This window comes from Caloenas nicobarica, chromosome 1 (genome assembly GCF_036013445.1).
Source record: "Caloenas nicobarica isolate bCalNic1 chromosome 1, bCalNic1.hap1, whole genome shotgun sequence".
In the NCBI taxonomy this organism is placed as follows: domain Eukaryota; kingdom Metazoa; phylum Chordata; class Aves; order Columbiformes; family Columbidae; genus Caloenas; species Caloenas nicobarica.
In genome coordinates, this window is record NC_088245.1 from 183,040,504 (window position 1) to 183,065,519 (window position 25,016).

A 25,016-nucleotide genomic window follows, 5' to 3' on the forward strand; every position below is an offset into this window, starting at 1 on the left:
GAAAAGGCAGATTTCAGCAAATGTATCACAAAAATGAGCCATATAATCGAGGTGGGAGCCTGGTGATATTTATTTTTGAGAGAAATGTTCACATTTACTTGACTCTGCCAGATGATTTTCAATGTCCATTGTGGATAAAACACACGGATGAGCTGTGGTGCTTGTAAAAGAAAGCTGTGAGCCTTGGCAAGTAGGGGTCATTACTACTACGGCTTCTGCAATTCTGGAAAGTTTTGGAACTAGTTCAGGGTTGTCAGAGAAGCACACTGGCTGCATAGCACTCCTTAGGAATTCTGGCTACTTACAGTCTTGGCCTTAGGCATGTTTCAGAACTAATTCTCAAGAGAAATGCAGATCCATCCTGCCTTTCTTCCAGCTACTGTTTCGTCTGTCTGCCTAGCATGAGTGCACATTTGATTTGCAATTAGTAGGAGTCTGCACAGATTCAAAAGTCTGCCCTGGTGGTCCCTACTGAGGCCCAGTGTTGCAAGATCTTCTTATACATTTTTGTAGTATTTAATTGTTACCAAGATATAAAATAACTTCATGAAATGTCATTATTTCTTTTGTGGTTTTTTAAAAATATTTTATAACGTTATACCTTGAATGCCATGTAAAAATGTAAATGAGATGCAATTAACTGAAGAGATCTGGTGGGTTCGATGTTTATAAAAGTTCTGTCATTACCAAATCCATTCTTTGTCACGATGTTTTGTGTAACACAGTCTTGCATCAGCTCTCATTTAGAAGGTTTTCTTTGTAACCGTAAGTGCTAAGAATGCGTGTCTGAACATAAAAGCTTTATTTTTTCCAGAATCTAAATTATAAGTTTCTAGAATGTATTTGTCACTAGATATGTTCAAAGGCAAATCTTAGATGTGGAACAATGTCTCAGCTTTCATAAGGAGCATTAAAAACATCTGATATAAGCATAATTTACTTTTCCCAGTATGTACATTAAATGTATAAATCTGCAGGCATATTCAAACATACATGATGAAAAATCTTGAGCATAAGAGTCATCAGCATTTTGAATCTCTGCCATCTAAGAAATTCAGATCCCACAGTCTTTAAACTGCAAATACTTAATGAAGTCCCTAAATATTTTAGCTCAAAGTTTATATAGAAAGGATTAAAATAAGGTCTCAAAGCAGAGAATGTGACTGTGCAGCACAGTGGGGATTTGTGATTTCAGTATGTCCAGCTATGTGCTCTATACAGACAACATGTATTTGTCCACGCTGTGTTTGCACACAATGCACTGTTTAATCTCCAGATTTGCAAATTTAGCACCAGATTTTCTTTTTGTTGTGTAACTAACCATCTTACCATGCTTATAAAACTATACTATCAAATATTCTTGTCAGTGTCATAGAATGCCTTAGTATCAAAGGTGTGATAATCAGACTTGCTGAGGTTTGCTTTTCACTGCTTAAATAAGTGCATTGATCATCACTTTTTAAATGTTGTTATAATAAAGTTTTTTGTATACTTTTATCTGCATGAATAACACTGGAGATACCAAGCTCTCTCTTTTCAATACTAGTCTTAAAATAAAGAGCTCTTTTGTTTCAGGTATATTACCCTCTCCCAACATTTTTTTTTTTCAAATTCAGAGTGAAAGCACACATCACCGATACCTATGCAGAATAATGTAAGAAGAAATGTTACTCACGACATGAAATTCATTACTGAATAGGATAAAATAAGGGTCATTTTCACTCTGTTTTCTCATGCTCTGTGTTAGCCTCAGCTGCGTTCACAAATGCTAATCAGAGCAGACACATAGGCCACATAAGGTTATGCCTTGCTCACAGCGTATTCTGTGGTCAGACTCCTATGGAGTTTGGAGGTGAAGCCACGAGTCCTTCACCTCCTTAGCATGCCTAAGCCAGTATCTTTCTCCCACCAGAGACACTCACCTGTTCCTGCAGGACTTTAAGCATTGCTTGTGTATGTGTTTGTTCTTCCTTGGCTTGCTCCAGTTCAGATTTTTTGTTATTTAATTCTTCCTGTATGCTCAACAATTGCTGCACAAACAAAAGAAGTTTCTGGTTAGCATCGTCTGGATCCAAAGTGGTTTTAAATCCTTAGTTTGATAAATCCTGATTTCAAACAATGCTTTGCAGTCTGCTCCTACATTTAGTATTGTTGCATAATATGCTGTGTCTAAATGGACCAGAGGTAAATTATTCTCATCTGCATCTCCTCCTGCAGCAGTGCTCCGCAAGTAATATATCTGTTAATGTGTGTTAAGCTATTTGTTACATTAAAGTAGAGATTCTTGGTACAGTATATCACCCACAGAGTGACTGTCACATTCGTCTGAACCAAAATCTTATTTGTAGAAGTATATGTAGTGGTTTTAATAATACTAGGGTAAACACTATGGTACATAAATAATTTAAAAGCACAGCCCTTTAATATAATTAGTCATTGGCCGACAGCCATTTTCATTCTATGCAAAGCAATATTCTGGAAAGCTTTCGCACTGAGTTGCCAAGAAGACAAAAGCTTTTGCTTTTTTCCCTTGTGCTGTGATATTTTGTTAGATCAGGAAGACTGATGCCCTACAAATCAATGTATCAGCCAGGAAAGACTGCTGTTCCGAACTGTCAAAATAAAAAGCTATGATCAAACCCTATTTTTATGAAGAGAATTCTGGGATGTGGGAACATCTTTAAAAGCCTATGTCCTCTGGTCTTGGTTAGCTTTAGGTTCTGCAGAGATTTATTTTGACTATCAAGAGCAGGTCAGTAGATGCAGTTAACTGAAATAATTATATATTTTTGTATTGATGTGGTAAATGTTAGAGGCTGCTGAAGAACAAGAGGGGACAAACACAAGATGAAAAAGGGGTTAATGGTGCTTTCCCTTAGTGATCGAGAAAGGAAACTGATTTGCTGAGGCAACACATTGCTTGTAGGTACGCTTCTTTTAAGGACTACTTGAATGAGGAATTGCTTTACTACTGATCTAACCATGTATCTAAGCATCTAAAGCTCAGTTTATGCTTATGCTTAGAACTGGTAACTCCGACTCAGACTGATGTTGCAGGTGTTCAGCATCTTGGTAAGTTACAGAGAGCAAATCTAGAAATAGTCCCTGGCCTTGTTCCACTCCACCGCACTGGAAGTCCCAGGCATCGAAAGACTTGGTACCAGTATTGTTTTCAGAGCTGCTTGGAAACAGATGACATTTCAGGGACTGATGGAGCCATTGGTAGTGTATTTCTGTTGTGAATAAACACCAGTAGGATGGATCAGTTCAGCCACTGAAGTAAAAATACATGTTGGTATATGTCTGAATATATCTCACACACTCTACAGTCCAGCTGGGTTAGCTTTTTGATGGATCTTGCCGCATGGATTGCTCCCTGGGAGCCTTCAAGAGACATTTGGGTATGTGAATTCACTCTGCCACAGCACAAGAGCATTTCAAATCTCAAGATTTTACATGAAATAACAAGGTCTGTTCCACTGAGGCTCTTGCCCAACCAGCTTTTGTGTGGGAAGCTCTACTGTGGCGTTTCCCGACCAGGGATGGATGGCCACCTCAGGCCTGTGTTTATCTTGCCAGTTGGGTAATACTCCCTATATTATCTGAAGATACACTGAATTTGTGTATACTGTCATATGTCACACACTGATACCCATACAGGTCCTCAGCAGAGTTATAGCTTTCCAGATATTTTGTAACTTGTTAGCCCAGAAGAGACCATTTGGTCACCTTGTGTAACCTCCTGTTATTACGGACCATTAAGCTTCACCCAGGAAAGCTCTAGTGGATGTCTGCAATTTAGAAAGAAGTGACTCCAATCCTCCTAAGAGAAGCAGAGCATACAAGACACCACAAAGATAGCATAAGCCCATTCAAAGGTCACTTTACTGAGACATCTGAGGTTTGGTAAGCAGATATGTCACCTAATAGGGGCTGGTGAAATGTCCTCTCCTTCCCAGCTGCACACTGTTTGACCTTATACACCTGAACATGGCAATGGTTCTTAAGAGAAAGGAGTCTTTGTCCCCCATCTTGAAGTCTTCTCTGACCAATTAAGTCTCACCAGTGTGGCCAGCCTCTGATGATTCCAAGGGAGGAAACAAAATGAGTTAAATGATCCTCAGAAAAAGCCCGGAATGCATCCTGCCAATTATGTATTGGGGGAGGGAAGCCCTTGTTATCACCTCCAGTAATCAGCTGAAACTTTGAAGCACGGGATTTGATTATCGTCATTGCCTCAGTGCAGTGCTATAAGTACTAGGGAGTCTGAGGAGGACCTCACAAGAGATCTTGTTTGCTCCATAGCCTCTGAAGGAAGTGAATAGCCATGCATGTCCAAGGAGAACATCACCACCATCCAGACTGCACCTTCATCCTGGTCCAGCTACTGGGAGAAACCCTAGAGCACATGCTTCTGAACAATGTAAACTCCCATCTGGAATGTCTCAAGTGAGTTTTCAGACCATTTCTGCCCCTGGAAATCCTTTTCACTACTGAATGGCTGTTACAAATGGGAAACCAAGTTTCACTTATGGGTTGAACTTGTTACACTTTGACTAGAAGTGAAATCTTCTTCCCCATCCTACCCACCCCATGGCTCTTCCATGGCCAAGTCTTACATTCCATAGATCAGCTCACGAACTTCCACTGTTTCATTCTCACATCTCCCACTGTGATCTCCCACTGTGATTTAGTCTAATTATATCCCCTTTCCTTTGATCCTGACTTTTTCTGTTTTGTGTTTGAGGCATTTTTTTCCAAAACTGCCTAAGCATGGGAGGAAGTGCTGTGGAAGACATGCTCTGAGAGCACGAGAGAGATGCTCCCTGCTCTGCATCTTCGTACTTGGCTCTGGACCAGCCCAGAACAGGAATCCCAGGAAAACATCTGATATGCTCAGTTTCCCTGGGATTCGAGTGTGCATTCTGGTTGCAGTATGATCTGCAAAGCACTTTATATGAGATAAAAGCTTCCAGCAGTCTTAATGGTTAATCTGTCAACTACTGCAGGCTTACTGTGTGTGCACAGGCTTATATTTTCAAAGACAGCAAATGAGTCTTATTTGCATGGGGGTGGAAAAGAGAATATCTATAACTAAGGTACCATATTCCCAGTCACACATATGATTTTTCTTTCACAGAACTGGGACCTTCCTATTCAAGCCCCAAAGATGTCAGAATTGTTTAAACCTTGTAGCCATCCTTTGGGGGTTTAACTTTCTTTCTTTTTCTCTGCCTCATATTTATCTCTAAATGCTGCAGAACCTGCTTGGCTTGCATAGGTCAGGTTCTGAGATTTCTTTTTCCTGGGTGGTTGATGCTGCCACCAGGAAGCTGCAATAAGGAGTTATACTGCCAAACAGCATATTTTTACCTTCTAGTCTCATTTTGGAAAATGAAGAAATAGCTTTGAATGAAAAGAATATCAGCCTAAGACAGATGAACAGCCTACAAAATTTCAGCACAAACACGTGATGTTTGGCAAAATTAGAAGCAAATGGGAAGAGGATCTTATACTGGCAGGAATGAGGCAAGTTTCATAACAGAGACTGCTGTCGGGACTGCTGTTGTGCCTGCTTATTAACAGACAGCCTCTCCATAAAGATTTTAATGAAACGGTGCCAAGATGATGGTATTTGAATATTCAAAACTATTTTGTTTTTCACATAAATGTGGTTATTAAAAATCAATCCTATAGATATTTCTGCTGCCCTTCAGATTGCTTGCAAGCATACACCACAATGAATTAAAATTAAAAAAATTGGTTTGGTTTTAATGTTTGTGCTGTCTGATACTGTTCCACCTACTATGCCGTCTCATCTAGCGCTTCTGCCAGAGCTTCCACGCGTGCTCACCCACCCGTGCAGCATTTGCTACCCTGCTTCTACCTGTTATGTCCTGCTGGCTTGTCTCACAGCTACTGCCAGCACAGCTATCAAAGCATCCCATCCTTTAATCTTTTCTTACCTCTCTGGCCATTTCCTTTAAGCCCTGATGACCTCAACTTTGTGGCACAGTCATTGCATTCAAACAGCAGTTCACCAGTGTCCTCAGGCAAAGGAGTAACTTCTTGGTTACACAGCCAGGAAATATCTTGCTCATCCTTCTGTTGTCTTCCAGTGGTGCTCAGTGCACAATTCTTTGGGTCTCTGAGGGTCCCCTGCAAGTTATGCAAGGGTCTTTTCCCTGAGCCAAAATCTCAGTGTCAGGAAGCAGAAAAACACCTCATGGTGCTCATGGCAGCTTTGAGGACCCTGGAGAGAGACACCTGCACAGTCTAGACTCCACTAGCACCAGTTTGGAAGCTCAGCTGGTCTCTGTTCAACCAAAATCACTTGTCACCATGGCTGCCAGGTTGACCTTAGGAGATGAAGCCACCTAGCAAGTTCAGATCAGACTGGCAGACATCACGGATATCCTCTCACTGGCTTTTCCAGAGAGGAGACAGGAAAGGAGAAAGAATTAACCTGCAGGTTGTCTTTCCAGAGATCAATCAATGCATCTTAGACAAGAAAATGCAAGACAGATTGCTTATTGCCAGTGGCAGCTCTAGATCTGCTCTGTACAGAAAAGGTAAATATCACTTGCTGGTGTTAAGCTTCCTTTGTTCACGAGGACCAAATCCTCCCGGTACATGTGGGTAGCTGATTTCTTTATATGGGGGGGAAGGATGTGTGTGTGTGTTCTGTTTTGTTTTGTTTTTCCAAGCATTTCCACCTCCAATGCTGAATCTCTGTCAGAGACAGTTCAGTACCGCCCATATTGCATAGATCTCAAAAGTGCAGACAGAAAATTACCATCTTAAACCATTCTTCACAGCTTCTGAAACATTAAATATAGATGGCATTATCGAAGCCAGCTGAATTACTCAGACTGTGTAGAATGTGGCGCCAGTGTGGCCAAGAATGCTAACAACCAAACAGCACACAGTGCCTCAAAATATATGAGAAGCCCTAAAGGGAAAGTAATAGCTTGCTGTTGCGTACCACTGTGCAGCCATGAAATACTCCTTTTCTTTCCTCTCCTCCTCCCTGCTAGCAGTTCTTCATTGCTCCCCAAAAGGCAGTGTTACATGTGTACATTTAAATATAAATTATGGACATATCTGGAAGTGTGGTCACACACCGAGCCTAGCAGGACAGAGAAGGGTCTCTCAGAAGGAGAGCGCGGTTTCCAGCATGAAACCATCAACTTAGCACGCTAAGAAAAGGGAGGCAGATTAGAAGAGAACACAAGGCCCGAGGCTGTACTTAAGATACTGTAAGGCTGACAGAATAATGAAAAAAGGCAAACCAGTGTTTGCCACAAGTTTAGCAGTTATACTGCTGAATGGTCCTGCCCCTGCTATTTTGATGACGGTTTTCTGTACAGCTTCTTGAAATGAAGTACGAAAAGGTTACAAAGACCTTAAAGAAAGAGAAATAAAGAAGAACAGACAAAAGAACGCCTCTGAGGTGAGAGCGCTGACTTTGATCATGGGTTGCACAGGCAGTTTCAGCAAACCGAGCCTGTTCAGCCATGGGAAGGAGGTGCAGACTCGCCCTTCCGTTTCTGGAGTAGCTGCAGTGTGTCCAGAAAAGAGCTGTGGCAAACTCTTCTGAAATTAGTGCATCAGTCAAAGAGGGATGGTCGTACACAGCCTAACTGAGCCAACTCAGTTGAATGACCACCTTAGATATGCGGTGAACTCAGGCAAATGAAATTCTCCTATCCGTATAGTGTCTGGGGACAGGATATTACTCTCCACTTACTACCTATAGGGAATATATCCCTATACAGGGAAAACAGGGAGACCTGATTCACTAGGTGACTAAAATGAAGGCAAAACCCAGGTGCCTCAAATAGGCAGGCTGTATCCCAACCAAGGCTACCTTTTTCAGTCCCAATGAAACCAAGACTTGCACACTAAACAGTAACCTCAGGAAGAAATTTTCACTTGTGAAAAAGTGCAGCCATTTCCCCTAAAGTACAGTAGAATCAGAGATCTAAAAAGTATGATAACACAGACCTTGAAAGGACTGCAGAGTTCACCTGAAAATTAAAACACTCAGGCTAGAAATTTCAGAGATTTTATTATTTTTTTTTCCCCAAGTAAAACCTTGCTGCATGTTTTCTAACTTTATTTTATGGAAAGGAAAATATTAGTAAGTTAAAGTTTTCAAAATGGAAATGGACAAAAATTAGCAAGTGTTTCAAGTGTTTCTTAGACACTGTTCACAAATAAAAGAGGGGAAGGATGGTAAATATTTATTTTCAGAATCCTCCTTAAGTAGAAGGAAAAGAAATAACAATTCAAAATGAAATCTCAGGTACACAACCACTTGCAAAATAAAAATACAAATCCCTCTCCCAGTACTTTCACAGACCGTCTGGAAGAGTGTTTTTCTCTTTTTGTAAAACAGATGAGATTTCATATCACAAATGGCCAGCACATGGCAGGCTTGAATAATGAGAAAGTGACTTCCCAGCTGAGCAAATATGCATTAGTAACAAGACACTGATGAGGCCAGACAAATCACCAAGGAAACAGGAGAATGTGAAAGACAAGTCAAAGAAGCTTTAGAAAAGAGCCCTCAAGGAAGTTAGCCATGTTGTAGCAGTAAGGGCAAAATACATGCCACCCTAACATATGACAAAGCACTATTAAAATAAAGACTATGATTGTGAATTTTTTTAAGAGAGCTAAAAGAAACATGGTCTAATAGTTCAATGTTTCTCATCCCTCTCACCTTTCAGGGACCACCTGTGTCATATGAACTACCCAGATGGTGTTATTTGGATGGATCATGGGGTTTGCAATGACAAAAGAGTCCAAGCCCTGACACCCCTGCCCTGTGCTGGTGAAGACCTGCACTTGGATCAACAGCCCAGCTCCTGCTTGTGGGCATCCAACTGCAAAGTGAGCTTTCTTGTCTCTCCGGCCAGAAGCAAAGAACATGCTGAACATGTTAGCTTTACAGATTAACCACCTCAGAGAGGGCCAGGGAGCTGGACACACACCTCATGGGTGAGTGGGTATGGTTGCACTAATGAAGAACTGTCCAGCTGCTTCCTAAGGAGATGTTTGACATGTTCCCCTCCCCCTGCCATTCCATTGACTGCAGAGGTCCCACAGCTTTACAGCAGACTAGGAGCAGGTGGGACTGACCCTGAGAAGTTTGCCAAATGAGAAAACAGACAGATGGACACAGACACATCTAAACTACCTAAAGAGATGTTGCAGAGAAGATGGATTCAGGCTTTTCTTGAATAAGGGCTGAGAGTGAATAGAGGCATATTGAACAAAGAAGATTACTATTACGTATAAGGAAAATATTCCACAGTGTGAGTGGCCAACCAGTTGAACAAGGGCTCAGAGAAGCCGTTGACTCTCCATTCTTGGAAGTACTGAGAACACAGCTGGACAAGGTCCTGAGACAACTCCAGAGCCACTCCTACTTCAAGCAGAGGGATGGTGTATGTCACCTGCAGACATAACTTCTGACTTATATTCTTCTATGATTCTAAAGGGTACCTAATTGATATCAGATAATTAGCTCAGTTTCTTTTTTTCCTATGAGGCATAGTAATTCAATCAAGCCAATTACAAGAGGCAATGTTAAAGGTTGGACAGCAGATGAAAAGACAACATGGATGGTGCAATGAATGGCTGAAGAGCCAGTCTACAGCTTTCCTTTGCCAAGTAATCTTTAAGTATATATCTTACTCAAGAAACACAAGTTCTCTTCGGTCAGCTATGGAGCTTTCTGCAAATGAGCAATAGACCCAAGTCCTTAAGAACCTTACAGAATCAATCCCTCCTCTAAGAAGTTAAATTATACCAATTTACTAATAGATATTTAGTGCTAGTATCAGGGATCCCTCCCTGGGATCTAGCTTTCACAGCAAATTACACAAGGTCTTTGATTTTGACGGTGGAGGCGAGAAGTCTGACCAAAGCCCGTTGCACCTCATCAAAAAAGCTCCCTCCTACCTTTGCTAAGTGTATCAACATGTTACACAGCCCTTGGCTTTACTGGCAATAGGTGACTAGACAGATGGGCTTACAGTTTGCTCTGATCCTGGTCAAAGGAAGAGGGTTGATCCCCACATGATGGTCATATTCCCTCTTCCCTCATATCTACAAGACAACCAGTTCATGCCTGGTATGACATACAGTCAAAAGAAGACGTGATCATCCATTCATAACAACGTCATCTTCTCCAACCTTTCACCTGTACTCTTCCATTGTGGATACCTCCTTACCAGGCAATGGCACTTGAACTGTATGATCCCATCTCTTCTTTCATGGGACTGTAAATGAGCATGATACAGCATGCTCTTTCTCAACAGACCAAATTAGATTTTTTAAATTTTTATTTCCTATTCCAGAAGAAATATTTCATTCATTATGAAGAATAAAAAGACCTGACACATTTTAATTAGAAGAATGACACGAAGGAAGAGAATCAATTTACCCATTGTAATTTCCATTGAAACACAATTCCTAGTAGTGGAAGCAGAGTTCCTAGTAATGATAGCATCAAACATGTTTGAAAACTATGTAATCAGTAAGTGTCATGGTTTAACCCGAGCTAGCAATACAACAAGGATAGGTGCTCACTCACCACCCTCCCCACCCCCGAAACAGGGGAGAGAATCGAAAGGGGAGAAACTCGGATTGAGATAAACACAGTTTAATAAATAACAAAATGCTAATGTACTACTAGTAAAAAAAAAAATATATATATATATATAATAGATATAGAGTATAAAATAAGAGATACTCAATGCAATTCCTCAGTAACTCCATCCACACTGAGCTGCCAGTCTCAGGAAGCAGCACCTGGTCCCAACAGCCGATCCCGAAAAAAGAAAAGGAGGAAAAAGGCAGAAAGGCCCAGAGACCTCTGCAAAATGGCAAAAGGCTGAACTAACGGAAGTCCCAAACAGAACTCCCTCAAACAGGTCTCTGCGAGCAAAGAAGAGAGAGAGCGAGAGAGACTCAAAGATCCCGACTCTCCTTAAACATGAATCATGATGCCAATGGGATGAAACACTCTTATTGATCAGTCTGGATGTCAGTCAAGCTCTGCCCATCCATGCCCCCCTTCCTCGATGTCTCACACCTGTGGGCAGAGTGCTCAGAACGTCCTTGGCTCTCAGACCAGAGCAATTGAAAACATTAACTCTGTTGTTCTCAAACTAAGTCCAAATAATGACCATGCTAGCTATGAAAAAGAAAGGTTTCTAACTGCATGAAGAAAATTAATTCATTTTCAGTGAAACTAGCACAGTAAGCCAACACTAGTATTTAGGATCTTTTAAAGAATTCACATAAGATCACCAGACTGTAAAACTTAAGAGATCTGTTCTTCACCACCACTACACAAACATGTTAAAGAAGATATTAGTTGATTTCTTTCATATTTAAAATAAAATGTGTGCACCTGATTATTTCTCTCTGAAGTGTTTATTCTTGCTGCCAAACTCAGTTTAGCTTTACCAGTGGTAGCAGGCACAAAGATGCTACCCTGCACCATCTTACCACTAGAACAGCTATTGAGAATATCATGCTTAAAAGTGTCTGTGAGCCCTTATTTACACTTCCCCTAATATTGTTGAAGTGGTGGTGGCAGAAGTGGGAAATTAAACACTACTTTCAATAAGGAAAGGTTGTTAAACATAGAGGAGGATCCGTTTGGCTTGTCTGAGATCTGGTAAATAATTAGCACTTAATTGCCAGCTGCTCCTTTTTTTTTTTTTTGATATAAACAGAGTAAGAATTTTGTGGAAGTTTGTGGACAGCACTGTACAGAGCCCTGAAAAGCACGAGGGAACAGAGATAATACTTATGGGAACATCCATCTCTGTCCTGGGAGCAGACATATTTCTTAACCAGTTTCCAAATATCAACCATAGGGTGAGAGAAGAAGAGACAGGCCTGGAAGTGAACATCAGGACACTGGGTCCAGTCCCTTGCAGTTATCTTGTATCCATTCCCTATAAAATTATCAGTGTTGAACAAAATTGCCATTACTACTCCAGTGCCACTTTTATAGGAAACCAGAAAGATCTAACTGGAATTAATACTGTAAGAATAGTAAGAAAAAACATTTCCAGCTTAATTATTCTGGTCTGTTTATTCAGCAGGTACAATGCAAATACAAGGGGTAATGTTTATTATCTCTTTTATTTACTCTTCTCTTTAATACTGTATTTGGAGAAGAATCAGTTTATAGTTGTGCATAAGTACAGTGGCTGGGTTATACGCTGAATAAATGTTTGGTGAAGAAAAGGTAGGTCAATAAAAAAAGACTACACATCTCCTCTGCATTTAGGCTATATTAATAAATATAACCATAACATGCTTCATCTGATCAACAATAATGTTAATTTCAGTGCTAAACTGCTACTAGAACCTGTATATATTGTTACTAGAACCCATCTATTTAAAGGTAAATGGTTGTTATAATGGTCACAGCACTCACATGGTGCCAGATTTGGCAATTTTCAGCCAACAGCGTATGTGTCTGTGACTTCTAACATTTCAGAAAGTTTGTATGTGAGAGGAAGGAATGGCTGTGACAGTTATCATCATCTGTGAAGGATCTGAGAGCTGCAGACCTAAATGCCAGCAGAGGCTGATTGGAATTTAATAGGTGGTAGACTGGGTAGAAGAGTGATGTGGAAGAATAGCCCTATTCCACTAGCTGTTGAAACTTGGACAGAAATGTGCTTTTCCTCCCTGCTTCCACTGAAAGAGAGTGGACCATGGGAACAGTCAGTTCTTCCATTACTTGTATGAGAAAAAAGTACTTTTCATATAGGATAGGAGGAGAAAGACCTGAACAATGCCACCTTTGTTTGCAGAAAAAAAGTCTTGCTAGCTCATGAGAACATCTGAAAATGAGCTAGCTCTCCTCCAGTGGCAGGGAATGGTAGAAATCCAGTTCATTTCAAAGGCAGCACAGTGAGGTCAACACCAGCAACCACTGGCTTTTCTACTCAGAATGGTCACTATACATTAGAGGTACATCATCTTGCTTAAAAAGCTGAGAGATGACTCTTGTGCCATCTCACTTAGACAAAAGGGCCTAATCCAGCCCCCAGTGACCAAACTGTGGAAGCTGTGTGCACCCTACAGTCTCCGTCACCAAACATATACTGTGGCCAGAGAAGGGCCATAAAGATGATCAAAGGACTGGGAAGCTGCCATATGCGGAAAGGCTGAGAGAACTGGACTTGTTCAGCCTCGAGAAAAGAAGGCTTAGGAAAGACCTCATCACCACGTTCCAGTATTTGAAGGTGGTTACAAAAGAGATGGAGACTCCCTTTTTACACGGAGTCACATGGAGACGAAGAGGGGTAACGGATACAAGTTACTCCTAGGGAGATTCTAATTGGACACAAGAGGAAAAAATTTCACAATGAGGAAAAACAGCCATTGGAATAATCTCCCCAGGTAAGTGGCGGGTTCCCCAACGCTGGACACTTTTAAGACTCAGCTGAACAGGGTGCTGGGTTATCTTGTCTAGACAGTGCTTTTGCCAGGAAAAGTTGGACCAGATAATCCTTGTGGTCCTTTCCAACTTGGTGTTCTATGATTCTGTGATTCCTTTGAAGGAGCAGTGAGTGTAAGGAGGGACCTGCGATGCACCCCAGCAGCTCTTCTCATCATCCCGACCACAACAGTGAGGCATATCATAGACCAAACCATCTGTCCCTGGATGAACACTGAATGTCTGAAATGCTAGTCTGGCATTTACCAGAACCCTTTAAAAAAAGGTGTATAAGTCTCAGATGCACATGCTATTTATTTTACATGCTAAACGATTAGTAAAGTGCAAAAGATAGTCCTCAGGAGGTAGGAAATGCCAGGAGAATTTGGCCTTTGCAGTAAGACCATGAGTTGCATATTGAACAGCAAGGACAGGAAGATATTGAATAAGTGATGATTAACTGTGCAGTGTCTGCAGCACTGAACAGAGAAGGGTCTCTGAGGTACACAAAGCAAAATACACAGGTGTTAATTCTGGCACCTCCTGGCTTCTGAGTGCTCGGGTCTGCAATCTACATTGCTATTCCAGCAAAACTGATATTGTTTGGAGAAAAAAAGAAGACAAGGCAAAAAAAGACTTTCAGCATGCTGCATCAGAGTGAGACCCATGTGGGTCATCGACAGGTCCAGAATAGGTTCAGTCTCCTGCTGAGACAGCCCGAGGTAACAGAGTCAGTGGCACTCACTGCAGTGTATCAGCCTTTATGTCAGCCCTACGCCTACTACCCACCACTGTTCCTATTGTTCTTGCTTTCCACCCCCAGCACTAATTTCAGGAGAGGCACCCCTGTACGTCCCCTGCTCATGCGATAACCCCATGGCTAGGCTTTAATGCTTCACCACCACCAAAGTCGAGTTTGTGCTGTTGCTGTGTGTTAGGAGTATGAACCTGAGCTCGGCTAATGAATCAGTCCCTTTAGGGGACAGGGGCAATGAGGTGCCTCTTAAATGTCCCAGATACACCCAACTGTTGGCACTTGTATACATTTCCTAGAGAAAACACAGGTGGAAGCATGGTTTAAATGGGGATTTCTGGATGACATCCTTGCCTGCAGGAGCTTAAATTTAGCCCATGATGCTCAGGGAGTTGTGAGAGGAAAGAACATTATCATACATTTACATGATGCAATGAAGCACCGTGCAGAATTACCAGTCTATTGGAAAATGAACCAGTCCAGGAATCAGTACAGCTATGCATGCACAGTCCCATGCCTTGGCCAATTAAACCTGATGAAAAGTTGGAACTAACTTGTGCAATAAGAGAGCCATGCTAAAGGAGGTGTGCTCTGTAGACTTAGGACTAACTTGAGGAGTAAAATATGGCACCGATGACTGTGCTATGGAGGTTGTTCATGAACAACCCCAGAGGACTGGTAAAAATCTAAAATTTACTTGGATATGTGCTAATAAGTGCCATCTTCTATGTGGCAAACTGACATTTTTCCGAGTCTTGTAAGGTTATCAGTTTCAGGCAGATATTATAAAGGATATGGAAATCACATCATTAATTCAATAGTGACCCACTGTCAAATTCTGAGTCCTTGTTTAAAAGCATGAAGGTGGCAAGTGTATTTCCTCAAGAATTTCTTTTTGGTGGACAACAAACAAGAAAAGCATAGTTTTCATGCTTTGTTCTTATAATGACAGAAACATTTTGATGAGTATTTTTCAAAAGAATTCTGCTTGCTACTCCACATAGAATATGCTAACACAAATTGTTAAAATTTGGAGAAATAATATACCCACTGAAAACTGAGTCTTATCAAGCATTAAGCAACTAGGTGATATTTTCTACATTACCTATAGTCATGTATCTGGTAAAACATTTCAGGCGGAGACACAAGATATAAGAAATTGTTAAAACTGTTCTGTGAAGTATTGTGAAAATAGTTACAGCTAAAACATCCTTCCTTATGATCACAGACTTTGTTAGAGAATACCAAACACTGCTGGAAAAATAGAGCCACTCCAAAAGTGATCTGCTTAGTATGGGTGTTCTCATATAGAAACAGATTGAAGGCAATACCACCTATGCAGCAGTGACAAGTTAATTCAATTTCCATTTCAAAATCAGGTAAAGTGTATGTCATTTGTTACCATGGATACAAGACATTATTTCCATTTGTTTGAGATCTCACAGTAGGTATGAAATTAAACTGTGACACAGTTTTATGGAGGAAGTTGGCTAAAACCCCCATAAGTTCAATGTCAGTAGTGCAAAAGATTTTCTTTTTTAAACACAATAAATAAGCAGGTTGCTACTACTGTCCCTAAGGTATACTTCATAAGCAAACACCTGTCTGATTTTGCTGATGCTACTTTGAATCAGTAGGAGTGATGGAAGGGAAAATATACATTCATTTCATGAGTCCTACAAATGTTGGAAAGAATCCTGAAAAATGTCCAGATAGTGGAAGTACATTAAAAATACATATATATTGGGTTATATTTTATTGTTTGGCCCCAAATATGTTTACAAAAAATTCATTTATTCTGAAAGCGCATTCACTTTTCCTCAGACAAATCTGCTTTTCAGGCTGCAGCTCAAATCACTTATTCTCTAGTTTTCAAAGTCAGAAGAAGAGGTGTATGAAAAAGCAGGGGAGAATCAAGAGGAAAGAAGGAGAAGGAATACATTTTTTTTAATGCTGACATATATGTAGGGTTCAGGAATTCAATGGCATTCAGTTTACCTTGTCTGAAATTAATTTTAAAATATACAAAAAGATAAAAGGGAATACAGGTCTTCTTGTTAAATTATTACTACTCAAGTCCTGGCTATATGTTTAATATTTCATAGACTGATTTCCATAGATGCTGAGTACCTACCAGACTGACGGATTTCAGCTAAGGTTGTCATCTCTCAACATTTACAAAAACAAGCTGAGATGAAACAGAGTCCACCTAAATCAAAGGTTTATTTCTAAATATTCATGCATGAGCTGCATGAAAAGCACAGAGGTTATGGGATGTCATGACTATGGCTAATCATTGAAATCCAAAGCCATCATCCAGCTGCTTAATTGACTGATTATTTCCACCAAATATTCTGAATTCCACCTCCTGTGCTTCTGTGTTGCTGCCCTCCTCAGCATATTGTCAGACTGGATTATCTGCAATGTCTTCTCCAGCTCCTTGGGCCATCTCTAATTATATCCCATTGGGAGTTAGTAGGTCTGACCCCGAGATGGCAAACTAGAAAAATTCAGTACCTCACAGCAAAATTGTCACGAACACAGAAGCTCTCAGAGGAATAGGGACCACAGTGTCCTTTGCTAGCTGAACAAAGAGATAAGTAAGTCACTCTCTGTTATTGACTTGCATTATTAACATTTGCTTCAAGTTAGAATAGAAATCTATTTATATTTTACAGACTTGATTATCCTTCATCCAGACCCCAGGTAGGAAATTATAACAATGCAAAATGAGCATTAGGGCTCTAGAATTTTGATTTAGTAGCATTTTGCACTTTTCACTGATTTTAATAGAGAACTAGCACCAGGCTGAAATTTAGCACAATATTTATATATGCAGTTAAATTTAATGAAGCCAGTGATATTTAAGTATCCATTTATATAAGGATAAGATCATGAACAGACCTGAAGCATATCTAAAGTATACTGAAACCTCAAGTATTTCTGATTAATTACTTTATTCCTAGGTTCAGGAAAGATTTTATTCCTGAATGGTCAATGACTTTTTTTTTTTTTTAATTTTTTAAATATTTTGTTCAGAATTACTCCACTTTATCATTAATCATCCTAATTTGGTAAAACTCTGTGGGCTTCAAAGGGGTATATGTTCATATGAACATATGTGTAGGCTTGTCTTGTGCTCTGTTATTTGGTGTTAGGTGGAATCTGCAGACTTGTTGGATTCGATGGGTATCATGATAGCAGTGCAATTCCAACAAGCAGATCAAACGTAAATGACTGTCTCCTGGATTTGTCATAAAAAAGCAGTTTAGTACAATCTGAAAATGGGTACAGCTTGTCCCCTTCTGGAGTCTAATAACTGGGACTGATAGAGGAGTGCATGTGTTCCTTCGGGGTACAGATGGTGGAGGCAAAATTAACCTCTGCAGTGACATCTTGAGAAACTCCATTCTATATGGGAGCCCAGTTTAGTGTCTTGGTGAGCCACTGTCCTTTTGCTCTGTCATGTAGCAGCTGAATACAAGTGCCTGGGCAGAAATTAAGTTATACACATGTATGTTGAATGAGAGTTGCCCATATGTTAATGGCCATGTTAGACGAAGCAGTGGGAGCAGTCTGGATGTGCTTGCCAAGACTTGTGCTTCACAGTGTCAGGAGCACACTGACAAATAAGGGAGAATGGGTAAGATAAACTGACCCTCAGCTCTCCCTCCCCCAAGGACACATTGCAGTTTCTCTCTGACTGATGTCAGAGAAAAAGCTTTGTTGCTGCACTAAACCACTTAAAAATGCCTGAATGAAAATGTTACATCCATAGGTCAGCATAAATGATAAAAGCTCAAGAGACGGCATTAATGTTATATCCACTTGCAACTTAGCAGGAGAGTAGTCTGGACAAGCTGGAGATGTCTCAGTCATCCTCGAACGAGAGTCAGCAGAAAAAAGACAAAGCCAAGAAGTGGAGAAGCATCTAAAGATGCCGATGACTGCAAATGAAGGCACCACAGAGCCCTGGCCATGCTACACTGGATAAACTTTCTTGAACTTTAGTGCAGAACTAGGGACAGCTGGATTAAGTGAGGAGAACAATAAGGGATGTACTGAAGTAATATTCCCCTAAATAGAACATGCATGAGGGGTTTCCTTGAATGATCAATAGATTTACAGTTCATGAATTCCTAAAACTACTACCCCTAAATATGTTCCCATTTCCTCCTCCCTCTTTCCCTCACCTAAAATCTGCAAGACTTTGACTCTGAAAAGAAATCAGGACCTTCGTGGCTGACAGTCTTGAGTACAACACAGCCTCAGGGCACCACTTTCCTGAAAAAGAAGACCAGTGCTTTTCTTCCATAGCAATACCTGCTGCATGCCTTGCATTGTCTGCTGCAGGAACTGCAGCTGCTGATCCTTTGTAAGGCTTTCTTCTGTTCGGAAGAGCTGTCCTTTCTCCTGTTTCAGGAGCTCCACCTCATTCCTGTAAGCGTCCAGCTGCCATCGAAGACTATCATTCTCTTCCTTTAGCGCATACGCTTGGGCGGCTAGAGCTAAGAGAAAATGAAAATGTGAAGAAATCAGTAAAATGGATTGTTTCCTTACAAATAATGCAGAGGACATTGTCAAGGGAGATGATAATACAGCTGAAAGCCAGTGAGAGACATTTCGGAGCTGAGACAAGACCCAGCAGAGCTGAAAATGATTAGGTTCTGGCAAAGACTGTTGCTGGGAAGTTATTTCCTGGGATGGAAGGAGCCATAAAGGGACCCTGGATAATTCAAATGCTACTTGCAATCTGGCTGCTAAATTTAGGCTTATATTTTAGGAGGAAACTGGCATGCAGTCCAAGAGCGAAGAACCCACCAACTTTACACCATTTTTCCCAGTGATGTTCTAGGAACTGATAAAACTGTTTAATAATTATACCAGTGTAGTGCCCAGATAGCCCAATCAGATCTGTGCTAAGGAACTTTCACTACATAAAGTTGCTGGATTTAATCCCATGAGAGAGGAAGCAAAGAAATTCCTCTCCAATCTCGTAATGAACTACTTCGTAGCAATGGTTATGAGGAACCATTTAGACAGAAAAAAATGATGTAATAGAGTAAAATTATATAAAATGCAAATGCTCAAAAAAGTGTTGGCACTACAAGAACATTACTACATTAACGGCATTGAAAGACACTTAAGTCATTTCCTTAGGAAGCTCCATTTGGCCCCTTTTCAATTTAGAATGGCATTTTTATTATCATAACTGATAGCAGGTGTTTGTGAAGAAATCGATTAGTATGCAGGGTTGGAAATTACATTTGCCAAATGACTTGCACAGTCTGCAATATAAGCTAAAAGTTGTGTAGCAAAAGGCAGAAGGCTATAAAGCATGTACTAGGAACATTATTTAAATAAATTATTTGAACATGAATACATATAGGAAAGTGCGGCATTCATTATTTTAGGGATGTGGTTATCATCCTATAGAAGAATCCACTCCTGATAGTATTTATACTTGGCAGTAGCAGTGGTCATTTGGCACAGCAAACTGCCATACTATACTATTTTCCTTCTTGGAACCTGGTAACACGACAACATTACAGAGCAGCTGTAATTAAAAAACAACAATCTACCATAGCCAATTCTATCAACATTTGGTAACTGAAGCACAACCAATTTACATTCCTGATTAAATGATTTTAGGCTTGGTATCGCAGAATTCTTTCTTGCCCACCTACAACAGTAATATGGCTAAACTCCAAATTATAGGAAACTGTATATTAACTCCATTTAATATTAGGCCTCTCTTGACTAGACCTTCCACAGATGAAGAGTCCCCTGTTCCCCATGATAATATGATTCAACAAGTTTGTGAGATTATATCATCACTTAGATAGAATGTCACAATATTCATTACCAATAAAAATGTTTTATCTTTGGTAGGACAAATCTACCTTTTACTCAAATCATTTTTACTAATTTTAAAATAGTACAAATGCATTATTCATAACAAAGTACAGTTAGCTACTATTCAAATACAGACATGGATTGGTTATTTTGCTTATTTTGGATATTCTACAGAATTTCTCTGGAAGATTTAGCAACAGTTACAGTATTGTTACATCAAATTAAATTGTTCTGAAAAGCATGTAATCATCCTTCCATGACAAAATTTACCCTCAAGAAATGGCAATGATGAGTCCAATGGGTAAATACGAGGATGAAATCCTTTTTTTTTTTTTTTTCGTAAGAGCCAGCAAGCTATAATAAAAGGAAAAAAGGCAAAGAAAAACCTCAGTCCTCCAAAAACTCAAGTCAAAATTAAACAGTTTGGGTTGGAAGTTACCTCTAAAGATCATCTTGTCCAACCTTCTTGACATGGACATGGATATCTTTCATCAGATCAGATTGCTCAAAGCCCTGTCCAACCTAACCTTGAACGCTTTCAATGATGGGAACTTCTCTGGATGACCTGTTCCAATGTTTCACCACCCTTATCATAAAAAATGTCTTCCTTATGTCCAGTCTAAATCCCTTTTCTTTCATTGTAAAACCACTGCCCCTTATTCTGTCATTACAGGCCTTGGTAAAAAGTCTCTCTGTCATTTGCATTCTCTTACTGCTACCAGTTAGACTCTCCCCTAACGTAAACATCTTTTTTTTCAAATGTAATACTCAATTTTAGCCAGAAACTGCCCAGCCTTCTGCTCTCTGAGAGCATGAAAGAAGACCATCATGGGCACAGTCAAGTCTTACAGTGGCTTGGGAGCAGCAATTCATCTGCTGTTCATCACCTAATCTATCTCTTAAACTTCTGAGAGCTGCTGCATAAGTGGAGGGCATAAGACCTATGTACTTGTTAATCACTGTCCCCACTGATATGTGGGTTAGGACCCAGATTCAGCTGAGGTTCAGGCTGCCCGACCTGGAAAAGCTGCTGTCATGTATTTTTTGGGTCACACTACAGCCCAGTTGGAGATCTCCTTCTCCTTTTGTCCTCCCAGATGAGTTCAGATGAGTGGGGCTAGGGACAGAGAATTAGGGGAAATAGGAAGGGCTATGGCATATTGCAAAAGTAAGTAATACATAGGACATGAACCTGTTAGGATCTGAAAAACAACTCATTCAAATGGAGCAAGTCATATTCTATATGCGCAGTGAAGGTAACCACCCACTTTCCCTTTAGAAATAGAAACCAGCTGTTTTGCTGCTAAAAAATTCAGAGTGGGACTTCTGAGTACCATTATTTTATTTTATTAAGTTAAAATTAGCTTTTTTATACCATATTAAAACCTATATGACAGTAATTACATTGCAGTACTACCAAGAAGTCCCATCCAAATACGAGTGCCCCATTATTCTAGATTCCGGACACCAGAAGACATAGGCTGTGTTTGGAAGAGGTTACATTCCATTTTAAAATGGATTTTAAAATAGCCCAAACAACCTAAAGTGAGAGAATAAGAATAGAGTGGAGATAAGTTTGCAGGATCCCCAGAGGTGTGGAATTTGTCATCATTCTGGTGATCTTCCTAGCCATTCATAGCAAGCAAGAAAGAGCGGAGTCTAAGGTAGAAATATGTCCTTAAATAAGGAGGATGTAACACATATAGCAACGGTGTAACAATACTAACTTGTCATAAGCTTTAAAATGAGTTAATTATAGGTAAGACTACACAAACGATATGGTGTTAAATACACGTAGCTCTTTTGCTATTTAATTTAAAGCTACAAATAGCCAGTTCTTAATATGTGCTAACAGAGTGGTTAGCAGAAAAGTAGAGTAAGTCAAAGAGAGATGTCTGATGGGCTTCAGGGGCTCCAGCTCATTCAGCACTTGGTAACTGTTTTAAACAATATCAGAAACATTATTTGTGTTGACCTAACATAATTATAATTTTGAGATATTTACATTTTAGTGCACTTAAATAACTCTGGATTCAGACCAGCATCTCTTTTGATTCCAAACAGAATAGCTATTCTATAGAAAACTAATTATAATTTATTTTTAATTATACTTCATTTATAATGATTATATTTAATAATACGCAATTTTATTACATATTATATAAATAAAATAATTTCATTGAATGCTAAATTATAATTAGAGGAGAATTTTTTGGGAAAAGGGAATATGTATGTTAAAAAGTAACCATTTTTCAAATTTTTACAGAAATTTTTGCTTTGACTTCATCGACAAAGCCGATGAATGTATTTATAGTGGAAAAAAAATTTACTCTGCTCATCTCAATGCAACTTCTCATGCCATTTTAAGTTCAGTAGTTCAGATACTCATCTACGGAATCCCTCTCTGAGACATGCTAAAGAGCATCTTAGGATTAAAAGGCAACCAATGCTGAAAGCATTTTCAGAAGAACTATATACAAGGAAGCTATATCAAAAGAAAACTCTGATGAGAATCTCAAACAGCTGCCCGTGCTGCAAGCAGAAGAAAATATTCCTACTTAAGCAAACACAGCTGGAAACCAGCTCAATATACGCTTTACAGCATTTTCACTGAGGGATGCAAAATGGTACCTGCCAGTCTCAGAGAGGTGGCTGGAGGAAGATTAGACTTATGTAAGTGGGGGAAACCTTCACACTGATACTTTGAGGATATCTAAGAGGCTAGTGTGACTCCCTTGTGCTGAGGCAGAAGTGCTTTATACAATTTGGCAACAGCTTCAGTAGCAAAATAGACTCCATGTAGCGGACCCAGGCTAGACTCAAAGCAAAAAGAAACTTTCTAAAACAAAGTGAGTGGCTGATCAGAAATCCACTGAAATTTAAGGATATACTCATTGACTGATGACTCAGAACAAAGCAATTTTTATTTTTGTAGAGCATCTATCTTGGACCGTTAGGAGCATACCTTCTTTATGAGTAGTACTGATCTGTATCTTTTACTTTTAGCTGGTATTCTGTGATTATGTTTAAGCTAACACATAATAGTGCACACTGGAGCTAAGGCAGAGTAAGTCTTCACAGGTGATACAGGGTAATAATTGTATTTTATCACACCATGTCTTTGCAGCCAGGAAATAAAGTGAGCAACCCAAATCTCTGAATGTATTATATCTATCTATAAAGGAAATAAGGGATAATTTGAAATTTTCTACCAGTTCTACTAATGCACACCTGGGCTGTGCCTTTCCCATTAGATGATGCCCTAATAACATTACAGTTAACATCCATGGCAGATTACTACTTTGCATACTGGGAACACTTGAGCTGAAATGCAGAGGCAGTATCTTATCTCATCTCAAGAGTCTGAGGCATTCTGGAAAGAGTGACTGAAAAACAAGTGAGCAAATACTAACAACAAAACCAGAAAACCCTCTTGAAAATACAAGAGCACAGACTCCCCTTAAGTCCTACAAGCGGAACTTTTTCTATAGATTTTTTTTTTTGTAGATTCTTTTATACTTGTATAGAAATAGATCACAAAACTGACAACATCTGTACTTATTTGTCTGTCTTCAGACCTTTGGCTCTAGCCTCTTTAGCAGAATTTCTCAGGGTTTTGGAACTTTAGCCAATGTATCAATGCAGCGACATGGATGAAAGCAGACGAAGAGAACATTCCCAAACCTTCCTGCCATCTGAGTTCTACCTATGTCATTATTCTAATTTCTTGGCTTGAAAAGAAGGTTTAAAAATATCTAATGTTCCTTTTGATAACATCAACAAGAAAAACATCAAAAACTCTCAAAATGATGGCTGTTGTTATGGCAATTTTTCGCATCACTCTTATTGCAGAGCATTTACAATGTCAAAAAAGCCATCTTGCAAAACACAGCTACTTCTTCAAAGAGTTTTCGGCTTGAGGGACTGAACAAATGTGAGATGAGAGAAATAAGGACACAAAGTTCACAACTATAAATATAAACAATAAAAGTAATCCTTGGCCTCTAGCTAGCTTGCTTGTTTTTCAAATAAGTGAACTGTGAAGCAGTACAACCAGGGGAAAATCAGCGAGGAAAAGTGTTTCTGGAGGATCTGGAAGGGCATGAGCTATGTCTTGACGCTGTAGCAAACAGGGTAAGTTATACAATAATGGCATTTGTCAGTCGTAAAGAAGATGGTCTTATCAGAAGTATGGCTTGGATGGTCTTAGGTGATATGTTGTGGGATATCTTGATAAAGGGCTCAAGCGAGTGCCAAAGAAAAGGAACTCTTGGAAGAACATGAGGTCACAAGGTTTGGGTATGAATTTTGATAGAATAAAGGCAGAGGTCAGATTCTAGGATGAGCTAAATGGAAAAAAATAAAATTTTGGACGTGAATTGAATATGTGAAGGAAGAGAAAAGGAAGTGTGGTAGGACTTCTGATAGTGGCACTTTTAACAATTACTGGGTGTAAGGAGGAAGAGTTCAAAAGTGAGTAATAGTAATAATAATTTCAAGTTGAATAGAAAACTGTGAGAGAATACACTGAAATGTGCCTCCTGGCATGTCAGGAAAGTGCGACATGAAGATTGGGGGTTCCTTGAAGGAAAAAACTTTCAGTTTCATAGACTAGACAAGACTGCTGGACCCTCATTCATTTTTACCCTGGAAGGCTCTACTTAGTCCTCCAGCCCACAGGAAATTACATTTTGTGCTACAATCTGAGGATCCCGTCATGGTGACTCAGCGGTAGGGTGTGTGTGTGAGGTGATGCCAGTGAGTGACCCATGCCCTGAGGTGGATGGGAAGGTTGGATTTGCAGGAGGTCTGGCCCTCATTGCAGACAGAAAGCTGGATGGCCTCTGAGGTGGGGGAACACACTGAGCAACTAGAGAAACTTTAACTTACGTCTTCACTAGTGGTCACTTTCTGGTAGAATGAGTT

The 25,016-nt window shown here is 39.8% G+C and overlaps 1 protein-coding gene across 2 annotated transcripts in view; it reads right to left on the reverse strand.

The window, feature by feature from the left end:
- Positions 1-25,016, reverse strand: part of ENOX1 (ecto-NOX disulfide-thiol exchanger 1) — a 365,314-nt gene that overhangs the window by 25,826 nt on the left and 314,472 nt on the right. For both annotated transcript variants that reach the window (XM_065637556.1, XM_065637549.1), the window contains exons 12-13: positions 18,558-18,742; positions 1,923-2,030 (exon numbers count right to left, since the gene is read on the reverse strand). In XM_065637556.1, coding sequence (XP_065493628.1) covers positions 1,923-2,030; positions 18,558-18,742 — 293 coding nt within the window. The remainder of the gene's footprint in view (positions 1-1,922; positions 2,031-18,557; positions 18,743-25,016) is intronic.